We start from the raw sequence: 23,580 nt of genomic DNA, 5'->3' as shown, positions 1-23,580 counted from the left end.
TAAGAGACTCGACGAACAACATTTTAGCCGAAGAAGAATGAGACCAAGCCCTGATAAGATTCAAAACTACCAGCATCAAGCCGCTCGTTATTACAACAAAGGATGAAAGAGAGAGGATTTGACGAAGGAGATTTGGTCCTGAGAAAAGAATTCGAAAAAAAAGAAGAATGGAAGGCGGAAAACGTGGAGAAAACTGGGAAGGACCATAACTAATCTCCAAGATAGTCAGACTCGGCGTTTACCAGCTCATGGAGATGGACGGAAAAGCAGTTCCCCGCTCATGGAACACCGTCAACCTCAAGAAGTAGTACTACTAGGCCGCACATCCTCACCAAAAAAGGAACTACGAATGGCTTGAGCCCTCTAAGGTACGTAGACAGCTCATTTAACGAGTCCAGCTATAACACAAAAAAAATCTAAAATTCTCCTTGAAGGTCTTTCAAACAAGCAGAAAAACGTTAACATCGTCACCCTAGCTAGGTGTTCGATAAAAATACACATTCCCCAAGATTGCAGTGGTGAAATAATTCACACTCCCGAATAAGGAGATAAAGGCCGGGCCAAGACCCGCATTATCTATGGTTTAATACTCAGTTAATAAGCTAAGCCCATCTCGCACGAGTATTATCAATCCCAATTTAACGAGATAAATCGAGCCGAGTCCCGACCTCAGAAACACCCGAAAGCCGAGCGTATCTCGCACCATGATTAAACACACACAACGAAACTCTCTCTCCAAAAAACTCTCGAAAGCGAATAAAATAGCAAATAAGCGAAAAACCATATCTAGATAAAATTCATCTAAGCAGGGTCACCAACGACCCTAAGTAAACAAAGGTTCAAAACAGCACCAACGTCCCAAACAAAAATCAAACAAAGTTCAAATGGCTCCCGAAGGTAACCTTATAGACAAGTCATACATTAACCACGAGAAGGAGAAGGGAGCGGAGAAATGTTTTGAGATCTTCATCATCCAGCTCAGCAACGTTGGTATATCCAAAAGATAGGTATACTCCTTCAAAGCTGCCTCGTGGCGCCTCAACTTCTCCCGAGAAATCTGAATCCCCTCAATGATGCAGATCTCCAGAAAAGAGACGACCCCGGTCATCTGATTTGAAGACAAGATCCTTAACTCGCTCCTGATTGGATAAGTACTCCCTTCCCCTCTCAAGATGACCCCGGTACTTCGCAATAGCCTCACGAACAGCCCGAGCAACCTCCTTCACCGCATAATCCTCACGACTTCGCTCGAGGTAATCAATCGTTGCACCAAGGGTATTATCTTGATCACCAATTTGCAATCGAAGGATAGCTTCACGACTTGAAGACGCCGAGAGTTCGGCCTGAAGGGATTCTGCCTTGGAAGTCGTAGTTTCAACAACTGAACTCAAATCTTTTACCAATGCCTCGAGCTCCTTGATCCCGTCATCACAAAGCTCCTTCTCGGCAAACATATCATCCAGCTTCCCCCTCGCCTTCTGCAGATCCCTCTCGTAGAGATACATAACCCGAATAGAGTGCCCCCTCGGCTAGGCAAAGAATAAAAGGCGCTCTCACGCTCAGTTTCAATACGCGCCGCCACCTTGTTCTAAAACCCTAATTTCGGCCGCAACTTCAAACTGCCATATCTCTCTAACCGTAAGGACTCAGACGACGATCAACATATCCATTTGAAGCTCTTGAGGAGAAGAATCCAGCGCCTCAAACCTCACATCAATCCGATCTTATACGCGCTCTCACCTCCCATTCTAAGCTGCTCCGTCAAAACCCTAATCCATCCACGATCTCCCTTTCTCTTGGTGGTCCGGTTTCAGATCTTCTCTAAACAAAGGTAAACTGTCTGAAACTTTAAAAGATAACACAAACAATCGAATTTGGTTTGATGTTAAAGGTTATGACAATTAAAATCTTGCAAAACCCCTAACAAAGCAGATTAATAAGTCCAATCCCATCCATGAGTAAATCAGAGTTCTTAAACCTAAAGTTCGATATGAGATTGTTAATCAATTAAAATCACAGCCTCAATGGCTTGCTGAATCTCGAAAACATCATTGATCTAAATGATCAAATCGATTTTAAACTTTGAAGTTGATCATCTCCTAAAACATAATTATGATCGATTTCTTATAAACCCTAAAAAATCATTTTGATTGAAATCGATTTGTTTGATTGACTCACTGGTTTTTTTAAATTGTTCTATCTGTTACTTCTTGATTGTATAATGAGTTTAAGGACCTTGAAAATCCTTGTATTAAATCAGATATTGTGTATTCTTCATCGGCCTTGAAAACCGATTTGTTTCCTCCCTGTCTCCTTGTCGATTTCGTGTTATGTTCTGATTCTATGGCCCTTGAAATCCATGTTTATCGAAAATATTAGGATAAGTACAATCTGACCTTGAAAATCGGAAGTGATAAGAATCGGACATGATAAGCTTTATCCGACCCTAAAATATCGGACATGATAAGCTTTATCCAACCAGTTTCTATAAAAGATAACTTTCTATTTTCAGAAAATTTATATTTTCAGAAACGTTATATAAAAGGAAACTTTATATTTTAGATATATATCTAAGCCGTGTGGCATTAAGTACAAACTCGTATGACCTGATAACTTGCATGAACTGATAGCTTATGATTTTATGATTGTTTCCAGCACCATGGTCGTGCAGTTACTTTAATTTTATTATCAGTTGGATGTGTGGCCTTGCACTGCATCATACCTAGAAATTTTAAGAATTAAAATTTGTTTGCATGACTGATTAAACTTTTGAGTTTTCATATTCTCATATATCATTTAGAAACCTAATTGTTAAGGTGTATTAAAATCTGCAAGCATATAGATTTTGGTTGTTCATGTTCCTAGCCGTATTGTTTGCTTGTGTGGTCGTGTGACCCATTGTTTATGATCAGCTTGATTTTTTGATTGGATTAGGCTACATGAATTCTAAATCTCGAAATTTGTTCAGATGTCACTCTTGGATTATAATACCCTGGATATTTCTGGAGAAAATTATCTAGAATGGGCAATGAATATCTCGATTATACTAAAGATGAAAGGTCTTGGTGAATGTATCATCAAGGATGATCATGGAACTGAGAATGAAAAATATATGGCATTAACAAGTAATGCGCCATCATCTCACCGATACCAAGATATAGAGAGCCCTCGATGCCTTTGGACAGATTTAAAGTCCAGATACACTAAGGTGTTATTACCAAAAGCAAGATATGAGTGGATGAGCCTCAGATTCCTGTACTTTTGGTCTGTGGACGAATATAACTATGTTCTATCCAAAATAGCTCATAGACTGATATTTTGTGGTGAAAAGTTAACAGAGGAGGAATTACTTGAAAAGAATTCTCCACAGTAGATCCAATAGATCTATTCTTACAGAAAACCTATAGAGAGAAAGGTTTCACCACATACAATGATCTGCTCTCATGCCTGTTACAAAATGAGCAAATGAATAAGATAAAGAATGAGATGAGTGGTTATGAGGCAGATAGTGATGAAAGAGATAATGAGGAATCCAAGGGAGCCATGTCTAAAGTGACAGATGGTGTGGCCGGCTTGACCATTGTCTAAAGCCTTTGACATCCTGATTATAGTATTTAGTTTTGGTGTTTGATTTATTTATTTTAAACCGTATTATGTTTTATGACTTGGTGTTTTATCTATGAATTGTCATTTCCTGATTTTATATGCAATGAATTATTTTATGTTTTATAACCTATCATTTTATTTTAGAAATTAAAGATGAAATGACTTGATAGTCAAAACCTCAGCCAAAGGTATTTACCTGTAAGGCATGATTTTATTTACCCAAAGATAAGTCCCATTGAGTTATAAGAATTGAGATTGAATGGTTTCCACATTGAACCAATGGACAAACAAAGAAAATGAAATTTCCTACAGATTTTTGAAAGAAAAAATAGCTTAAACAAAAGAGGTTATGACTATATAATACTGATCAAAACTATGCTAAGGATCAGTAAGGCACAAAGGCCTTGGTAACCAGTTTGGTTGACCACGAAATTTATAGATTCTTTGGCATGACCGGACTAGCCATCTTGGTCCAAACTTGATGAAAATTTTAATATTACAAAGGCACAAAGAGTTATCCCATAGAAATCTCACGTTGTGAAACATGTACACAAGGGAAACTCATAAGGCATAATTGTCCCAAGCATCACGAAATGGCATAATGGTTTAGTGTTCTTACACAACCAAGTTTTATAGCATGTTAATGAGGGGGAGAATTCACACCCGTGTGGTACATGACCATACTATAAAAGCATGAACATGATCGCCAAAGAGAACATAGATTGGCCAAACAAGCCACAACTTATAAGGTTTAGACTATAAAAGTCTAGAGCATCCGCAAATCACAGTATGTTCATGAGGGGAGAGAGGATAACCATATAATACATGAACACACTATAATCTTGCGGATATAACAGCTCAGACGTATTGTCCTTTAAAGATGTATGAACTTCTAGTTCTTTGACTCTCCAGACAGAGGTCACAAAGATATCTGATTAAGGACATATTAATTCCTAAGACTAAAAGTCTATAAGCTTGAGGACATCACGAGTTGACATGTATATAAGTTCAAAGTGCATCAGGCCATATAAAGTAAGCATAGATAATCCCATCTAAGAATGTTAAAGGGTCATGATCCATACATAAACCATCCTAAGAAATTATGTATAGACCACCATAAGCATATGTGCCGTCTTGGATGGAACCTCATAAGAAGATTAGATAAGATCGGGATTATATGTTGGATAAGAATATGTCTTTCTCCCACGAATTCTAAATGACCATGAGCCAAACATGGGTGATCAGATTGTGTCCAAGGTACACGGATTATATACAAGATGTATTCGACTGTCTAACATCAAGGAGAAAGAAATAAGCTGGTAAATATAAAAGTGATAAGAGAAATGGATTGGTATTAACCATCCTTGTCTTGGCAAGATCCTCGGACCAGAGAATGTAATACTGGACGTCCATATAAAGAAAGAAAATCTTATAAAGATAGCCAGACAGATTAGACCCGAATGAATGACTAAGTCATACCAGCTTAGCACCACGAAAAAAATGTCCTAGTAGAGACATAATCAAGTGCTATAAGTCTATACAAGATAGATCAATATGTTCCATATATAAGGAACCTCGGATAGAAAGAGAAATGTGCTCATAATGATAGATCCGAGGTCACACTAAGGAAACCAGACCAGACATAGAGACAAGGCTGGACAGCTGAACATCTAAGGTACCGGACCATGTAGCTTGGGACGCCAAGATACAAGGTAACAAAGGTCCTAGATAATGAAATCTCTAAATCAATTAGAACATGTCTGGAACGCGATAGAACGCGATAGAACATCATATAAGGTGTCGACATATACATACACACAGAAGTGATAAAAATGCATAAGAGAAAGCACTTGAGCATAAGAGATATAAGCGAGGATCACGAACCCACGTGAGAGTATTCATAAAGAAAAGAAAGGGACGTGGGGTTTTCAAAGAGATTCAAAGAATCCAAAGATAGATGGACGTATCGGCCGTACATACAAAAAACGCCATCAAATGATAAAACCAGTGAACGGTCTTGTGAGAAAGAAAATCCGTGAGATTAAAGGACATGACCACATGGTCCAGTGTGTCTATGTTCCTTCATATAACATTCAAGTATAGCTTGATTACACAAGGATACTCACAAGAGCCAAGGAACAGTTTATAAGGAAATATGCTCCTATGTGGTGGATGCTACTACAGAAAATCGAGATTGCTTTTGTCTGGATACATATGAAAGAAATAATGGTGTAATAAGCAGTATATCAATCACTGGATAAAGAGAATAAAGGTACCAAAGAAAGATGTGAAATAAATTCTCAAAGAACAAGCTTTGTTCCTAAGTTGTTCATGGACTGATATAAAAAGCTGCTGCATGCATATAATAAGGCTAAGTGATACTTAGTGAATGAGTTCTATCAGAACATTCATGATCAGTCCGTATGAAAAACATTCTATTGTATGAAAGAAATTCCTTGTGTTTATACTTAAGAAAGAGATGATTAAGTGTGTTCGGATCTATGATCCAACGTACCAAGAATAGAATGTGATATGGTCAGAGAATAAGAGGATGAATCCATTAGATTCATAATAAAAAGGATCCATATCAACTAGGATCATGTTCGACCTAGTTCGACCTTAATCATCCTGGTCCTTGTTCCAGCCCGTTCAGATCCGTTCCCTTAGGTCCTGTTCCGAGCTGAAACGTCCAAGTAAGACGAACGGCATATTGACTCAAAAATGGCTTAGTTTTGAGGAACATCAAACTATAATATGGTAGCCATTCATGAAGGACATATACTAAAGAAGGTTCATGAAGAAGTTTTGGTCAAAAATTATGGTCAAAAGTTATGAACGGGACACACATTGGACGATAGCATGATCCGAATGGATCATGATATATGAAGGCATTTATGGTCGAGTCCATGGATGAAAATAAATGAGACACTCTCGTGTATAGAAAGTCCATATGTTCTGGTCAAGTACCATAGAACATGTCCAACAATATTTATGAAATGGACGAAATATCTTGGTTTATTTTATACTAATCAAACAAGGAGAGTTTGGTTGATTTTGCTAATGCAGGATATCTTTCAGATCCACACCAGTCTAAGTCATAGGCAGGATAGTTTTACATATGGGACTGCGATTTCCTGGAGACCCATGAAGCATACGTTCCACGTCCGTGTACCAGTCAAGTGCCATCTGTCCAACCAGGACATAGAGTGATCAGCAGTAAAGATGTACATCCTGACCACATTTTAATGGAGTTCCAGAAGACATAAAGACATCCAAGAAGCTTCCAGTTCACTCAAGTGAGAATTCAGATGATTTCTTCACCAAGGCACCACCGACAGCGACGTTTGAGAAGCTTGTGCACCAGATTGAGACGTGCAGGCTCAAAGACCTACACTGAGGTCCAGAACAGGGGGAGTAGTGTGTGTTGTACTCTTTTTCCTGTTTTTGGTTTCCCTTTTACCACATTGGGTTTTTGGTTTTTCAAGAGAGGTTTTAATGAGGCAACATTGAGCACACTATGAGCTCTAGACGGTTCTAGTATCCAAGAGGAAGTGTTATGAATATCATGTTTGTGGATGTCCAGCAACCAGACCCAAATCTATTAGATATTGATCTAGAGTTTAGACCTATTTATGGTCCACTATGTATTAGGCCTATTAAGGTTTGTGATCTTTGTAATTTTTATATAAAGGAACTCTCTATTCATTAATAAGACACACGAATTTTCCCTTCATAAATAATACTTTCACAACAATTAGCATATATATATATATATTCCTACGATTTAGTTTTTCTTTAAAATATCTTAGCTGTAGCTACTCGCCATCTCTATCCTCTTAACCTAAATTCTAAGAGCCGTCTATATGTACTTCTCCTATTTAACTACTCAATCAGACGATTTTAGATCCATCCTTATGTGCCATATTGTTAATCTTACATTTTTGTATTGTATAAAGGTGCGTGGATCATGAAGAAATTTCTGGTTAATAAAACTTCTGGTATGATTTAGAGAATTTACTTGAGTGAAAATAGAGAAGTACGCTTCAGAACTCTTCATCTCTTTTTTTGGGTTAAGGTGTAAATATAAATCTCTTCATCCCTTTGCTAATATTTTCTCTTCTCTTTTTTTTTTCTCCGTTGCAATTCCCTTCTTTGTTCTGGTGATGATTTTCCAAATGAATGAGATGATTCTTTCTAAAAACTATTTACTTAGGACTATGAAAAGACTTTTTCTTGGATTCACTCTCTAGGGTGAACCTTTAGATTCACCAACCAATAGAAAGTTGTTATTTTAAATCTAGTATCTTTTAATTAAGGAAACAAAAATAACTTGTCAAATTATATTATGCTTTTAAAATAAATAAAAAAGATTAAATAAATAAAAATAACAATAGTTCTCAATAAAGATTATTTTTAAAAATATTTATTTAAAAGATTTGGAGTTTAGTGTTTAAGATTTATAGTTTAGAATTTATCCAAATGTTAAGTGTTTTTCCAAGGGTTAGGGTTTACCCAAGGGTTTAGGGTTTACCCAAGGGTTTAGGGTTTAGGGTTTAGGATTAGAGTTTAGGGTTTAGTGTTTTGTTGACAACATGTTTAGTGTTTTTTCCAAGGGTTTATGGTTTACCCAACATTAATTTTTATGGTTTATGATTAGAGTTTAGGGTTTAGTATTAGAGTTTAGGGTTTAGTGTTTTATTGACAACATTAATTTTTTTTAATTCGTTTTTATATACTATTTTTATTTATTTTTAAATTTTATTTTGAAAAAATAATATAATTTAACAAATTATTTGTTTCCTTAATTAAAAGATACTGAATCTAAAATGGCAAGTTTCTATTGGTTGGGGGTGAACCCAAAAATAACTCTTGCAAGAGAGTAATGAAAAAATGACCTTACGTTTTCTATGAGCATCTTTGGAAGGAGAAAGTCTATTTAAATTGCATAATACAGAATATTTCATTGATATGGTCGAAGTAATTAACGTAATTGCATGGCATGTGATTGGCATACACGATATATAGTTACCATTATTTAGTCCATGTAATCAATACTGATTATGTAATAGTTATTAAGTACATTAATATTTAATATGTAACTAGATCTTGACCCGTGCGACCGCACGGGTATTAATTTTCTGTTTTATTTTTTTATTTATTTATATTAAATGATGTATTTGTAATTTGATTATTTAAAATTAACTACGTTATGGATGTGTATTTAGATACCCACTGATTCGGTTAAAAATCTATTTGGATTTGAGATTTCCGAATTTGATCGGGTCTTTACGGGTTCGGTTCAGATACGGATAACCCATTTGTTTTTTTTTTGTTTAATTTTCAAAATTTATATATACTTTAAAATTCTCAAAACATATAAATTTGAGTAATGCAAGCCAAAATACTTAAACTAAAAAAAAACTTGTTGAATTTCAATATTTAAATAGAGAATAAATATATATTTTAAATATTTTTGGTGTTTTTGATTATTGTTTATCTACTTTATATGTTTATTTTGACTATTTGTTTCCTTAATTAAAAGATACTGAATCTAAAATGGCAAGTTTCTATTGGTTGGGGGTGAACCCAAAAATAACTCTTGCAAGAGAGTAATGAAAAAATGACCTTACGTTTTCTATGAGCATCTTTGGAAGGAGAAAGTCTATTTAAATTGCATAATACAGAATATTTCATTGATATGGTCGAAGTAATTAACGTAATTGCATGGCATGTGATTGGCATACACGATATATAGTTACCATTATTTAGTCCATGTAATCAATACTGATTATGTAATAGTTATTAAGTACATTAATATTTAATATGTAATATATTGATGCTGTCGATTAGAATCAATCAATATATATAGTTCCCTAATTACCACATATTCTATAAAATAAAATCCAGACATAAATAATCTCCAAAATATGAATGTCGCGTGTTTTAAAAAATACTAGATCTTGACCCGCCCGACCGGGCGGATATTTATTTTATGTTTTTAGTTTTTTTAATATTAAATGATGTATCTGTAATATTTAAATATAAATTTAGATTGAAAATTAATTTTTGCAGTTATAATAAAAATTAAAATTAAAATTTTAATAAAATATTATGATATAAATTTTAAATTTCTTAATTAAAATAATATAGAGGTGGATCATAATTGTTTCCAATTCAAAAATCTTATCATCCTTCAAAAACAAAGAAAATAAATTTATAAATACACAAAATATATAAGCATATTTGGAATTATAATTTCTATATATTTTTTTTAAATAATGTTGCGCTGTTTTTGTTTATTTCTAGAGCTCGACCCGTGATCGTATAAATATTTTCTTTCACTTTTAATTTTTTCTTTGTACTAATGGTATACTATATATATATTTGTAAATTAAAATGTATTACATAATTGTTAATATAACATTTTAAAACATAATGATTTTATTTATTACTCTAAAATAATTATATTTTGTGATTTAATCGTCTATTATATCATAATGTATTGTATAAACAAATTTTATATTTATAACTTATTGGACTTATATTATGAAAGCATTATGCTAATACTATATGAATAAATTATTTTATATTTTATTTATATTTTATATAAATTTATTATGATTTGTGATTTTTTATTTTATTATTTATTACTAATAAATATTTAAAATATTTAATATGTTAATACGAAATATATTAGGAAATATATTTTGGTTAAGATTTTATTAAGGACATCTAGGATTTAAATTAGGAAAATATATTAAATGCTTAAATCTATTATTTAAATAAGGAAAATACAATCATACTTAAATATAGCTTTATTTAGTACTTCATTTAATAGGATCAGTGGCATGTAAATGTAATTAACATTGAAAACTCAGGGGCATTTCCTAAGTGTACTTCTCTTTTAATAATAGAGATAATTATGCTGCTAAATTTGAAAAAAGCACAATAGAATTTAATACTGCTCTCAATCGATGGTTTATTTGTAAACACAAAAGATTTGTATAGTTTTGAATGCCTTTTTAACAACTCCTTCTAGTACATAAAAGTTAACCATATAACCTTATTCTTAGGGTCAGTAAATTGAAATAACGGCATGCAACTAAAATAAATGACAATGAACTCAAACTGAAAGGATTTATCCGTGATTTACGTCTACTCGTAAAAAGTTTGAAAAAAAAATATAACAACAGGGCAGATCATATGTAAAACCGTTTGTTAACAGGACAGATAATTGTCCTTAAATTAAAATAAGAAGTGGCGATGCCTTATTATGTCAGGTCATCGAGAATCTGCTCCTTCTGAATAACCACCACCTTGATTATATAACAAAACAAAAAAATTTAATAAAACTTCCGATTTTAATTGATATCAAAACTAATATTCAAAAGGAACAAACCATCATTGAGGATTCTGAGTGGACTCATTGTCCAAAAGATTCTGGAAAACTTCCTTGTATACGTCATTCAGTGTTGACTCCTCTGGTTTACCGTCATTGTCAGTAATAAGAATCTTCAAACCTTTTCTTGATTTTACTCGCGAGACAGCCACATAGAGTTGTCCATGTGAGAAAACAGATCTAGGTAGATATAAACCAACTCTGTCTAGTGATTGGCCCTGGCTCTTATTAATGGTCATAGCAAAAGCAACTTTCAAATGGAAATTGCCTACACCTCATCTTGAAAGGAAGCCTTGAATCTGTTAGTGTAAGCAACACGCGATGTAAAAAAGACTTTATCTCCAACATTAGTTCCGGTTATAACTTTTGCTTGGAGAATATGATTACCCAAATGAGTTATCTGCAACCTTGTCCCATTGCATAAACCTTCATTAGGTTCGAGATTTCTTAGTATCATGACCGGAGTCCCAACCTTCAGACGTAGTGCATGAGTAGGTAATCCTGACGACTTGATACTATTGAGAAATTCGGGAGAGAATATCGAATCATCTTTGGAATTCAAATCTGACGGATCAATACTATCAGAGCTTAGATAAGTCTTCTCCTCCCCTACATAGATTTAAATTATTGGTCATTATATTAAAAACTAATTTCCGTAAAGATGCTGGTAAATTAATAGATACCTGTAAGACGATATAACATATAGTTGTTGACCACATCAACATTTTCGTTTGTAGGACACAAAATAGCTCTTTCTTGGAAAAATCTAGGATCTCTTGAATCTTTGAAGGATTCACCATACACCTCTGAAACAATGGACTCAATCGGATCTGTAGACTTTGTAATCAACAAATCTTTAGGAATTTGAATAACGCATTCTCCATTATTAGGCTCATTAATCTTTCCATCTCCTAGATCCAGAATCCATTTAGAAAATTCCTTGATCTCCTCAGCTTCACTGACATTGTTCTCCGATAGAAGCCTCATTTTTTTGGTCAGCTCCAGCACTTTACAATGCTTCCATAAATAAGAAGAGTTCATTGTAGCATTAACAATATCAGCTCTGTTACCTTTTGGAATAACTAGAAGAATTTGTTGAAAGTCTCCTCCAAAACAACAACTTTTCCACCAAATGGCTTTTCGTCGGAAGTCTTCATAATATCAGACAATGTACGATCGAGCGCTTCAAAACAATGTTTGCTCATGATAGGCGCTTCATCCCAAATGATTAGGGACGCTTTAGCTATTACCTCGGCTCAATATTGCACGTAGAGAACTCATTGGGATTAATAGGTATACCAAACCTTGAGTGAGCTGTTCTTCCACCGGGAAGTAATAAAGAAGCTATGCCGCTAGATGCAACATTCAGTACAATACCACCAGTTGAACGAATCACAGCCGATAGAATATTCCATAAAAACGTTTTTTCATGTACCACCAAAACCGTACACAAAGAAGACCCCTCCTTTCTTACTCTTTCCTGCTCCAATTATCTGCTCATAAACTGACCTTTGCTCATCTGTTGTCTTACCCATCCATTCATGATGATTAGCTCGCAATTCGTCTCGGGAATAGTTCAGCTCATCTTGCAGTAACGGATTATCTTGGAACGTGTGCTCAGTAACAAACGGTTTTGGCAACGTATCAAAATTTGCAAGGGAACTATTCTTACGGCGCAAAAGAATATCTATCAATATCAATGTCGCATTTAGAACTTCTTTTGGGCTTAATATAAGAGCTGGTTTTAACGAAAAAAAATTATAAGTGCTGATTCAAATAAAGAAAAACAGCAAAACTTAGTAACATAGATTATTATATATATTATTAAATCATGGTTATAAGGACGGCAAAAATATACCAGGGTTTCGATGCTTTTTCCGTTCAAGATAAAGGACATCCTCCGGGAGTATATCAAATGTAGAATCCCAGACCAATTTGGGAAAAGACAAACTCCCAGATACCAACATATTGGCAAATAGATTGCGAACATATGTACCAGATGCCCAAAAAGCACATTCCTTAAGACCTTCAATATATTCTTTATCATCATCTAGGAGACCAAGTTCATAACATGCTTCCTCGAAGCTCTGTTGAACACGTCCTTCCACAGTTTTAATGTCGTCGTAACAACGTGGACCCTTAACCTTGTTAAGCAAGACTCGTAAGTAATAGCGTGGTCCAGATAAAGGAGAAACCAACTCCACTCTACCGATAGCAAACCCTCTTTTTCTAGGATTCCAGACTTTCAGCTTTGCATCGTAAACGAATCGAGTAGGAAGTTCTGGATATGTTAACTCTCTGGCTTCAGGGTATATTTTACAGCAGTCGAACCAAGCTAGGAACATGGTCTTAGATAAGCGAACTCGACTCAACACACTCTTGACCGTGTCACCTTCTTTGTAAGTCACAGGTTGCTCTCCTTCTAGATGAAACGTTAGTTTCTCAACTGGTGTGGATCTATATTGTGTAGGGAATGATAAAATTCTCCAAGTCGATTCACAGGCCGATATATATCTGCATTAGAAATAACGAACAACACATTAATTTCAGTACACTATATGCTAAAACCATGATTGTTAAATATAAGGATTCATGTACCTTGCTTCAAAATATTTTTTAATCTCATCCACTTCTGGTTCTACAGCATCTGCCCCATTGATGTCAATTCCATCTGGTGGAGCACTCCTTTCATTAGCTTCGGCTCCAGGAGTCTCTCCTTTTTTTTTGGCAGTGACAGTACCAGTGACACGGTCTTGTCCTTTGTTTATGTACTTAAATAAGTACTTAATTGAACGGGACTGATTGCACCACTCAACATTGATGTGAGCATTGTATCCAAGAAGTAGTTTTTTGTTATATGGGACAACAAAACGGTTGTCACATTGAACCCCTTTCTTCTCAACGAAATTACCATTGTCTCGCCTTCTGTATACAGGATAACCTTGTGCATCAACTGTTGTTTTGTCAACATGCTTCCTCGGAAAAAATTTAGAACATTTGCCATCCTGCATACATGGAGAAATTCTATTAACAACCCCACATGGGCCTTGAATCATCATGTCCTTCACCACTTCATACAACTTGGGTTCTTCAAACCTATCTGGAATTTCCGCCGATATGATACGGTCGATATCATCAGCATTAGGCAATTTATCTTGGCAGTCCATAAACAATAAAATGTGAGAGTGTGGAAGTCCTCTTTTTTGAAACTCAGCCGTATAAATTGCTGCAATCAACAAAGACATATATTAAAATAATGTGTGAGATTTAAATTAATCTTAATTACGTTAATAAAATTTAGTAAGAATTTTTTATCACCCAAAATCTTAATATCCATGACACTTTATGATATGATTCAGATCGTCTATAAAAAAAATTGGACAGACATACCTGCAACTGTTTTACCAAGTATATGTTTCTTGGTTAGATCTTCCATCAACTTATCAAGCTTGATTTTGAATAGCCTACAGCATAGTTCAGGTCTGTCCTCTGCCCTTAAGTTGAATTTCCGTAAATATCTTGAAAGCTCCGGCCATCTATCTTATTAAAGCTGAAGTACAATTTCGGTGTGTTTGGAAACATGAATTGCAGTTTAAAAAGAAAGTTTGATTGGAAACATGGATAACAATATTAAATGAGAATTGTTTGGAAACATGGATAGCAGTATATTTACTTTCTTTTATTTACACATTTAGTCATTGCATTTATAAAAAAATAGATATTTCCTTTTCGTAATTTTTTATTTACAGATTTTACCACTACATTTAAAATCAATTTAAATTAATTAATTGTAATTCCAAACTTATCTAAACAAATTGATGTCTCCATATATTGATCATTATTAATATGTAAAATTACTATTAAAAAAATATTTCACATATTTTAGTCAAACACATAAAAATATATATTTTTTTATTTTTTTACAAAATCAGTTAGGCATAAACATTCGGATCATTTAGGTACGAGTCGTTTTTTTCGGGTATAGATTTTTTGGGTTTTGAAATTTCTTTTCAGTACTTCCTTTTTGTGTTTTTTGTTTATAGATTCTACCACTGCATTTCAAATCAATTTAAATTCATTAATTACAATTCCATAACTTTTTGAAACAAATTGATATTCATATATTGATCATTATTAATATTTTACAAATATTACTGAATAAAATTTTATATTTCACTTAATTTAGCCAAACACATAAAATATTTTTTATTTGTTTACAGAATCCGTTAGAAATAAATATTTGGGTACCCATTTAGTTACTGGTCAATTTTTTCGGGTATAGATTTTTTTGGTTTTGATATTAGGCCATGTTTGGATATAAATTTAGGTGTGAGTTTCAAATTGAATCCCCCGGGTCTGTATGAATTTTGTTCTGATGTATAAGAAACTAAAAATATTCAAATAACGAAAGTATTTTAAAATGATTTATATTTGAACAAAAAATAATGGCATCACATAACAAAAAATCAATATAAAAGTACTGTACATTTGTATTCAAAATCATTTTTTAACAACAAACTACACAAATATGTTTATTTGTATAAAAAATAAATTACAATGTAAATATTTAATTAATATAGAAATATGTCACATTGTTTAAACAAAATATCAATATAAAAGTATTATACAATTGCGTTCTAAAATTATTTATTTTAACAACAAGGCAAATAAATATATTTATTAGATAGAGAATAAAACAAAGCCAAAAAACACATAGTTTACCAAAGAGACTCTATATGTCGAACTTATTATAAAGAAGATTTTACTAAGATAAATACATTCAATAATTATAAACAAATAATATGTTTCATAAAACTGAAAATAATACCCGCCCTTTCAAGGGCGGGTCAAAATCTAGTTTAGGATTACACGTGAATGTAATAAATAGAGAAGGATACCCAAAGTATTTGTATATACACATTGCATCAAAGTACATTTGATGCATATACCTTGGACCTCCGGTGAAGGATGATGGAATGATAATACGGTTGCCTTCAATAGCGACAGTAGTATTATCATTATTGGCAGCATCCACGAATTTACTAAACTTCACAGTCCTCAAATTGGATTGGTTCTTGCAAATGTACCGGAGACGATGTGATTCAATCATTGTGTAAGCATCCACCAAGAATTGTAGTAGTAAACGTCTAGAGAGAAGTAGGACCTGAGAACCAATGTTACGAACTTGAATTCGAAAGCAAAAATACTCCCTCATACTGATATTGGGTTTCTTCTTTTTATTGATGCCGGTGAAACCATTTTGGATACCCAATCGAAATCCATCTTTTCCATATGGAAAATGCAGAGGATATTGTAAAGGGAGATACGATGGATGCAGCTCGCTGATTCTCTTTAACTTTCCATTGTTCTTCTCGAGAATGATATCTCTCTTGTCAATGTTTTCGTGCGCATCACCAACTACCAGAGCAGCAACTTCTTTAGAGGTTGGTAGATTGTATACACGGCCATCTTTAAGTCGAGTGTTAATCAAGACTAATGATAACTCTTCCGAGGACTCTTCATCATTAAATCTGTCTTTCACACTCCTGAAACTCTTCACATGCACATTAGATATCCTAAACATTTCCATCAAACCCTCGACCAAATCCTCTCGAATTTTATTTCTCCATGAATTCCCACTGTGAAGCCAAGAAAAAATTGGTAAGATTACGTGGTTATGACCATTAAATATAACAAAAATAAAAACTTATACCTTAATGCAGTGAGACGGTTCTGGACTTCGTTCTCAGTATCATGAATATAAAGCTGAGAAAATTTCGCAGTGTCATTTCCTTTAGGCTTCACGCTGCCAATCATGTGATAATTCTCTCCATGAAGTTTAAAAACTCTAGGACCTTGACCCTCATTCACGGAGTTTTCAATCTTACCACCCAGAGATGTGAAAGAAAACATCATATTCATGGCTCGTATATTATCACGAAAATGCTTACTGATACTGTCATCCTTGGTTAGAAGATCCATAAGATATGATGGTGGTTCCTTGAGAGTGGTAGCTGGATTTTCCCTCTCAAACAACACATGGTGAAAACAGGAATTTTTTGATTCCTCGTCTTACTAACTCTCTCATTGTACCAAAATAAAGCTCCACATCTAGGATATTCATATGTCATATCTCCATCATCCTTGTAGTCTGAAAAAAAAAACGGAAAGTAAAAATTCATATTGTTTTTGTAGTTTTATAATTACTGTGTATATCCTTATTCATAAGAGTCAATTTACCTTCCTCTATTTTAGTTAAAACCGACGGCCCGGGGAGCTCTTTCTGACATTTATTTTGTAAACCACCAAATATCTTTGCTAATGAATCATACACCAGTGTTGTGTATTGATAACGTCTTAATGATTCAGTTCGATCACCTACATCGTCTTCAGAATCAGATTGAAACCCATCACCTTCATTGCTGGAGCAATCCCAAATATCATCACCACTTTCTGATATAAAATACAAAATAACACTATTAATTTTTTCCGATTATTTCTTCATTATTATAAAAAATTTCAATAGTTCAGAACTTGGTTTAGCATGTTACCTGAGGAATCGGATTCTATCGGTTGTGGTGTATTCCGAGTTTCATCATCACCATCTGTAGCCAATAAAGAACAGTTTCATGTATATCACCAAGCAATACTTATTTTTTTGTGAATCTAAAATTAATAGTCTAAATCATTTTTCTACGTAGGATTTCTTTATAAATTCAACCGCGGATTTTTAAATTTCCTATAAGTAATACCTGATGAATCAGACTCTATCGATATGGGGCTGTGTAAATCACCTAGAGTCGTTTTATTTGTAGCTTGATGAAGCCTTCCTGCTCGAAGATTCTGGTCCTCGAGAATTAATATTAAGACCATGACTATAAGAAGAGGTAATCCCTGAAACTGTTGGCATTGGAGTATATGTAAATCTTTGTGGAAATTTTGTTCGTGTTTGTTGCACTCTTATTTTCGGCCTTGTTGAATCTTTTCCAATAGCCACTATGACATTGGTATAAATAGATGGGTGTTATTAGTGAAAATAAACATATACATTGAGAAGTCAGTTATGCATGTAAATAACCTTGGCTCTGTTGTGTTGGGTTGAAAACAGAACTCGAAGCTGTTCCTAAGGTCTGACTCCCTGATAGGTTATTAACTCTTTGAAACATCATTGAATTTTCATCTGTTTGAGAATTCCCATGGCTGACCTTAGGAAACTTATATCTCATACCAACTGAAGTATTTTTTTCTGAAAAAAACAAAAGACAGCTTGCATATAAGAGTATCCATATGATTATTCTAAACTCGTATTAAAATTAGAAAAGAAATCTGTATAATCGTGGAGTTACCCTGAATTTTTTTTCCCGCCATGTTATGTTTAGACTTTGGCGTTCCAGATTGCCCTACCATAGGATTAACAATAGTAGCGCCATCTGCGAATGGGAATTTTCTTTTCTGTTGCAATCGAATTCTCCTTTCATCTCTGCCTTGTTTAGTGTTGCTAGCAACAACATTTGTAATGTCTCCAAATATAGGACCCTGGGTGGTTGTGACCGGAAGAGCTCTGTTTACATTCATCTTTGTATCTATTAACAAAAAGCATAAGATGAATGTATGGTGGATTAGCTGGATATGTAAGTCACTTTTTGACAATAAAAAGATATAAGTTTGTAGTAAAAGTTAAAAGCTACAACCTTGTCTCGATTTTTTTGTGCTCTGATTTTCATCTGTATTGTTATCTCTCTTTCTCGGGTGTCTACTGTTCATCTTCACTGAGATGATTTTTTGTGAAATCCTGGAAAGTGATTTTCATGGAGATCAAATATAACTTTATTACGGTCCCATAAAATTATATATAACACATAAACTACGTAGAGTTTATGATCTGCCATTTCTTCGGAAATTCCATAATTGGTAATAAAATCAGGAGTACATATATGATTGATTGTATATCAAATTATACTTAAATTGCGACTGTCTTATGCTTAATTAGTGCATATGTATAAGTACATGGATCAGCTCTCTTGTGCTTACTTTTTCTCTTAGTTATCCCGGGTTTACATAAAGGTTGTGCCTATATATTACTACAGAGTTAGCAAAACAATGACGTTTTAAATATTGAATCAAAAATTTGTATAAATATTATTATTACCTCTAAACGCGGATTTAATAATTACATATGCCAATGGCTACGAATAATTATAAACGGGGTTAAATATTCAATTTCCTCATCAACTATCCTTATATTATTTTGTAAATTTGTACGTAAAATAATTAGTGCCCAAAAATACCGGTATCAGTAATTCTGTAGCATTTTATAATTAGAGATGGTAATTTATTAAATTGATGTAAAATACAGGAATAAGAAACTAATAGCATAAGCACAGAGAAATTGACCAATAGAAGGACACCTTTTATAGTGTCTGCTACGCAGAAGACTAATTATTAAATAAACATGTGAATTAAAGATGACTTTGTATAAAAATAACAAAGTGAAACAATCATAAAATAGATATTTTAAACTCAAAAAATCCAAATAAAAAACTGATCATCAAAGAAAACGGTAATGGGGTGATAAAATAAAACAATAATAAGACAGAGAGTAATTGATATTGAAAGAACAAAATGTCAACAGCTTTCTGTGATTATCTTCAGAACTCTGAACGTTTGAGAGGATGATTTAAAGTTTCCCCTTTCAATTGCAATCTTGAACTGGTAAGTTTCCCCAATAATGTTATTGAGAGCAATAGGGACTTCGTCTATTTCGTGAATCTGAATAAATTAGGAGGTCAAAATAAGATAACATCTAATCGGAGAAGACAACTGCTCAAAATTATGACTAACTCACACATTTTATAAATGTATCGAAAGGAATAACTCAATTAGATATTGTTGAGCATATATATTGAAGTAGCATACCTCAAATTTGTCTGATGGTACAGGTATCTCCCAGCATGGTAGATTTAGTAGCTGCATTACATGGTTATGAAATACCACAAACTTTGTCTCGCTTGTATCATCAAGCACAACTAAATGCAACTTGTACCTACAATTAGTAAAATTGAAAAGGTTAATACAATAATTAAAACTATCTATTTAAATATGAAATTCCATGCAACTAAAATAGATATACCTTGGCACTGCCTTTGTATTGTAAGTGTCGCAGTGGTGACAATAGTATGAAGGGGTGGTCTGGTAAGAATTAGAAAAATTGTATCTGTTGCTATTTTTGGAAACACTTAAGACTTCTTTGTCACATTTTATGCATATCAAATAAAACCACCCCATATCGAAATCAATAGCAGCGATAGTGCATAGAACTCTTCCATATTCCACCTTATTAAATATATTAAAATGAAACTATAAGTTATACATATAGTGTGAAAAAGGTATGTAGAATATTTTTCATAAAAACTATAGTCAGTATGCATATTAAATTCTAGAGGATGTATTTAGCTTTCCAGCTAGTACCTTTGCAGAGGATAATATATCAGCAATTGTCTTTCTTGGGGTATTGCTAACAGAAATACCTTCCTTTCGAAAATAATAAACCTGTGGTAGAAACTTGGATTCTATAATGGCCAATGGTATGTCATATCTAGCCATACGCAATAAGAAGTGAATCAAAATGATTTATATACCAAATAATCAACAAATTATTGTTTATAATAATCTTGGTTTCGTATATACTCATTATAATCATATTACCTGGAAAGCAACCCATGGACTCCAGCAAGTGGAGGATTAAAAGTAAAGCTGCTGACATGGTGGGTGTTGCTTATTATAGAAATATCTACAAATACGACCAGTGATAAATTTTGACTATAACTTAGCATTAAGGAACAACTGTGTCGTATAAACAAAAGTATATTAAGACTACCCAGTAATAACTTGAAAAGCTGTTTTTCCTGAAAAAGAAATAGTTGTATATCTAGTTATAGTATTGTTTTAAGTTCCATACCTTTCATTACTATTAGTTTCATGTATCTGAAAAGACATACGGTAGAATGTCCACCACACAGCTCGATGGTTTCGTTTACCTCCCTAGCGAATTGTCCCCACAGAATCATTGGAAGTCATTGATCACTTTTTACCCAAACGACGGAATAAAAAACTACACAGTTTCTCCGCATATATATGTTCGTAAAAATACCTTTTGCATTGGCAAAAAAGGTTGATGAAACTTACTCTGCGTTACAAAACTCTACGAACAAAATCTTGGTCTCCTTGCCATTAATATTAACGTGATCAACGTTATTGATTTTAACAACTTGGCCAATAACATCTGCATGAGAACATTATTATTGACATTATATATACATAGGAGGAACATATATATGTTATTAAAACTATATTTATAAACACTTACCGAATAAGTAATCCGGATCTATTGATCGATCAAGCAGATCAGCGAACTTCTCTGGTTGCACCTCGCATACAGATTCTGGAAGTTCCCGAGCTGGCCTAACACCGGTGAAAGGCAGAAAACATATTTTGTAAGGATGGTAGGTGGTTTTGTAAGAACCAGTTTGTTCTTCAAGAATAAAATTAGAAATTATCTCGAACGTCCTTGATCCAAATATGGTTTGTATGTGGCTACCAGACATTTCATCATGGATGCATGAATTCTGATCACCCTATTGTAAAATTCATCAACCAAGAATAAATCATGTTAGGCCGATTATTAAATAAGATTGAAATTATATGAATGGATAAGTACGAAATTACTTTCCTTACTATCGCAGAGTATCATCTCAATAGAATTAATATCTCCAGCTTCATCATATGTTTGGTACAGTCGATCTACTCTTACTCTAATCTTCCACCTGTCTTTATTTGGTATCTAGTCCTCAATGGAGTCAAGAGAAGCCATCCACTCCAAAATAGTGTAGAACGGAGAAGAATATTAAGGTTAAAGAGGAAGGCGTTTTACGTGAAGGCGCAAGTTCGCTTGTCAGACACGGTCTGCAACTGGAAGGGTGACTGGATCTTCAAGGGGTACACCCGTGGCAAACCCGCTGAGCTTACCACAGATGTTTGGGAGGGCCTCATCCATTACTGGAAGGATCCCAACTCCAAGAGGATCGCAGCTATTTGCTCTGCCGCCCGTAACACGGTAGACGACCACGGTAACGGCCCGATGAACACTCTACGGGCCAAAAACCCCATGCCGGTGTCCGTTTGGAAATGGTACGTAATTAAATAATAGTTTTTAATTATTATTTTTAATATAAATATATTTCTAACAATTTTCTTAAATGTTTTTAGGCCAAAGAGTTGGGACGTCTCCCGACTCTTCCGGAACTTTACTAGCGAACCCACAAGAACAAGGCGAGCCAGTTTTTAGATGGCACATCCGAGCAAATCTACAACAACGTAGTTGCTCGGGTTGAGGAGCGCCAGACTCAGCTGACCCAACAGTCCGCCGACGGATTACCCGTTACCTTATCCACAACTGAAGTGGATAAGATTTACGAGGAGGTAAATTTTTTAACATTTTATTTTTTTAATTATTAATTCATTAAATTTAACTTATAAATTTAACTAACAAATATATTTTTTTGTTTTTAAGGTTGTCTCTAAGAAAAAGAGACGTACGTTGGGGATCGGTTCCGTCAATGATGTTCCGAGAGCGACATCGTCTTATGCTCAGAGACGGACGGAAGAAGTCACTGAGTTGCGTTTCGAGCTGGGCGCGACCAAAAGCCGTGTGAGTGGACTCGAGGCCTTCATCGACGTTATAGCGGCCACAAATCCGGAATGAGAAACTTTGTTGAGGAACATGAAACAAAAAAATCCCATTCCAGGCGAGTCATCGGGCACACATGACGAGGAGGATGTTACGAGGAGGAGCGAGGAATTTTACGAGGGGATGAACGGGCCTTAGTTTTTTTCGGTTTATGTATTATAAAATCCAAAACTTATTTATATATAAAATATTTTGTTGCATTTGAATTTTATTTAAAATTTATTCATACACCAAATATTTAAATACGTTTATTAAATTAAATTAATAATTATTAAATTTATCAATATTTATTAATTCAAAAATTCGCATTATACGAGTTATTTACGTCGAAAAGTTAACGAGGAATTTACGAGGAAAGATTTACGAGGTGTTTACGAGGAAAGCTTTTCAAGGAATCTACGTGGAGTTTACGAGGAAAATGTTTCAAGGAAGTTACATGAAATTTACGAGGATTTTTTTGTTTTCAAGGAACTTATGTGTAAGTAACGACGAAAGCTTCGCGTGGTTTCTACGAGGAACGCCCGCGAGTGATTTACGAGGAAATGGGGCGAGAATCTTATGACGAAATCTTTACTTCGTCTTTACGAGGAAATAAATGACTCGCTACTTTACGAGGAAATGGCAACGAAGGGTGTGTTACGACGAACGATAAACGACGAAACCCTTTTCCTCGTTAATTCCTCGTAAACTTCCTTTTACGAGGAATTAACGAGGAAAATGGCCCTCGTTAAACATCTGTTTTCTTGTAGTGATTGGTCCGAACCTTCAGTTATATTGTTAAGTTCTCATCCAAAAAATATATGTTGTCTAATCTTATCTAGCCGATACA

The 23,580-nt window shown here is 34.1% G+C and overlaps 1 protein-coding gene and 1 pseudogene across 1 annotated transcript; both read right to left on the bottom strand.

The window, feature by feature from the left end:
- Positions 1–11,007: 11,007 nt before the first annotated feature.
- Positions 11,008–11,992, bottom strand: LOC130509941 (uncharacterized; annotated as a pseudogene).
- A 440-nt stretch (positions 11,993–12,432) lies between these two features.
- Positions 12,433–21,609, bottom strand: LOC108815502 (uncharacterized). Its single transcript, XM_057006262.1, has 17 exons — positions 21,372–21,609; positions 21,191–21,287; positions 20,964–21,046; positions 20,711–20,795; positions 20,474–20,600; positions 20,136–20,194; positions 19,922–20,048; positions 19,636–19,774; positions 17,557–17,610; positions 17,246–17,458; positions 17,086–17,156; positions 16,719–16,888; positions 15,955–16,644; positions 14,396–14,469; positions 13,604–14,231; positions 12,864–13,519; positions 12,433–12,743 (listed from the first exon to the last, which is right to left on the bottom strand). Exons 1-17 carry the CDS (start codon positions 21,607–21,609, stop codon positions 12,433–12,435), a joined length of 3,822 nt encoding a protein of 1,273 aa, XP_056862242.1.
- Positions 21,610–23,580: the final 1,971 nt, after the last annotated feature.

This window comes from Raphanus sativus, chromosome 3 (genome assembly GCF_000801105.2).
Source record: "Raphanus sativus cultivar WK10039 chromosome 3, ASM80110v3, whole genome shotgun sequence".
Classification (NCBI taxonomy): Eukaryota; Viridiplantae; Streptophyta; class Magnoliopsida; order Brassicales; family Brassicaceae; genus Raphanus; species Raphanus sativus.
Note: the sequence above shows the minus strand (reverse complement) of the source record. Positions and strands in the feature narration are given on the sequence as shown.

Excerpts from the sequence above, each read along its gene's own strand:
- LOC108815502 (XM_057006262.1), bottom strand. The coding sequence starts at position 21,609 with ATGTCTGGTAGCCACATACAAACCATATTTGGATCAAGGACGTTCGAG. Across the intron at positions 20,049-20,135 it reads AATACAAAGGCAGTGCCAAG|GTACAAGTTGCATTTAGTTG; the intron begins GTATATCTATTT and ends TACTAATTGTAG. Across the intron at positions 14,470-15,954 it reads TCCTTCACCGGAGGTCCAAG|GCTATTCAAAATCAAGCTTG; the intron begins GTATATGCATCA and ends ACTATGCTGTAG.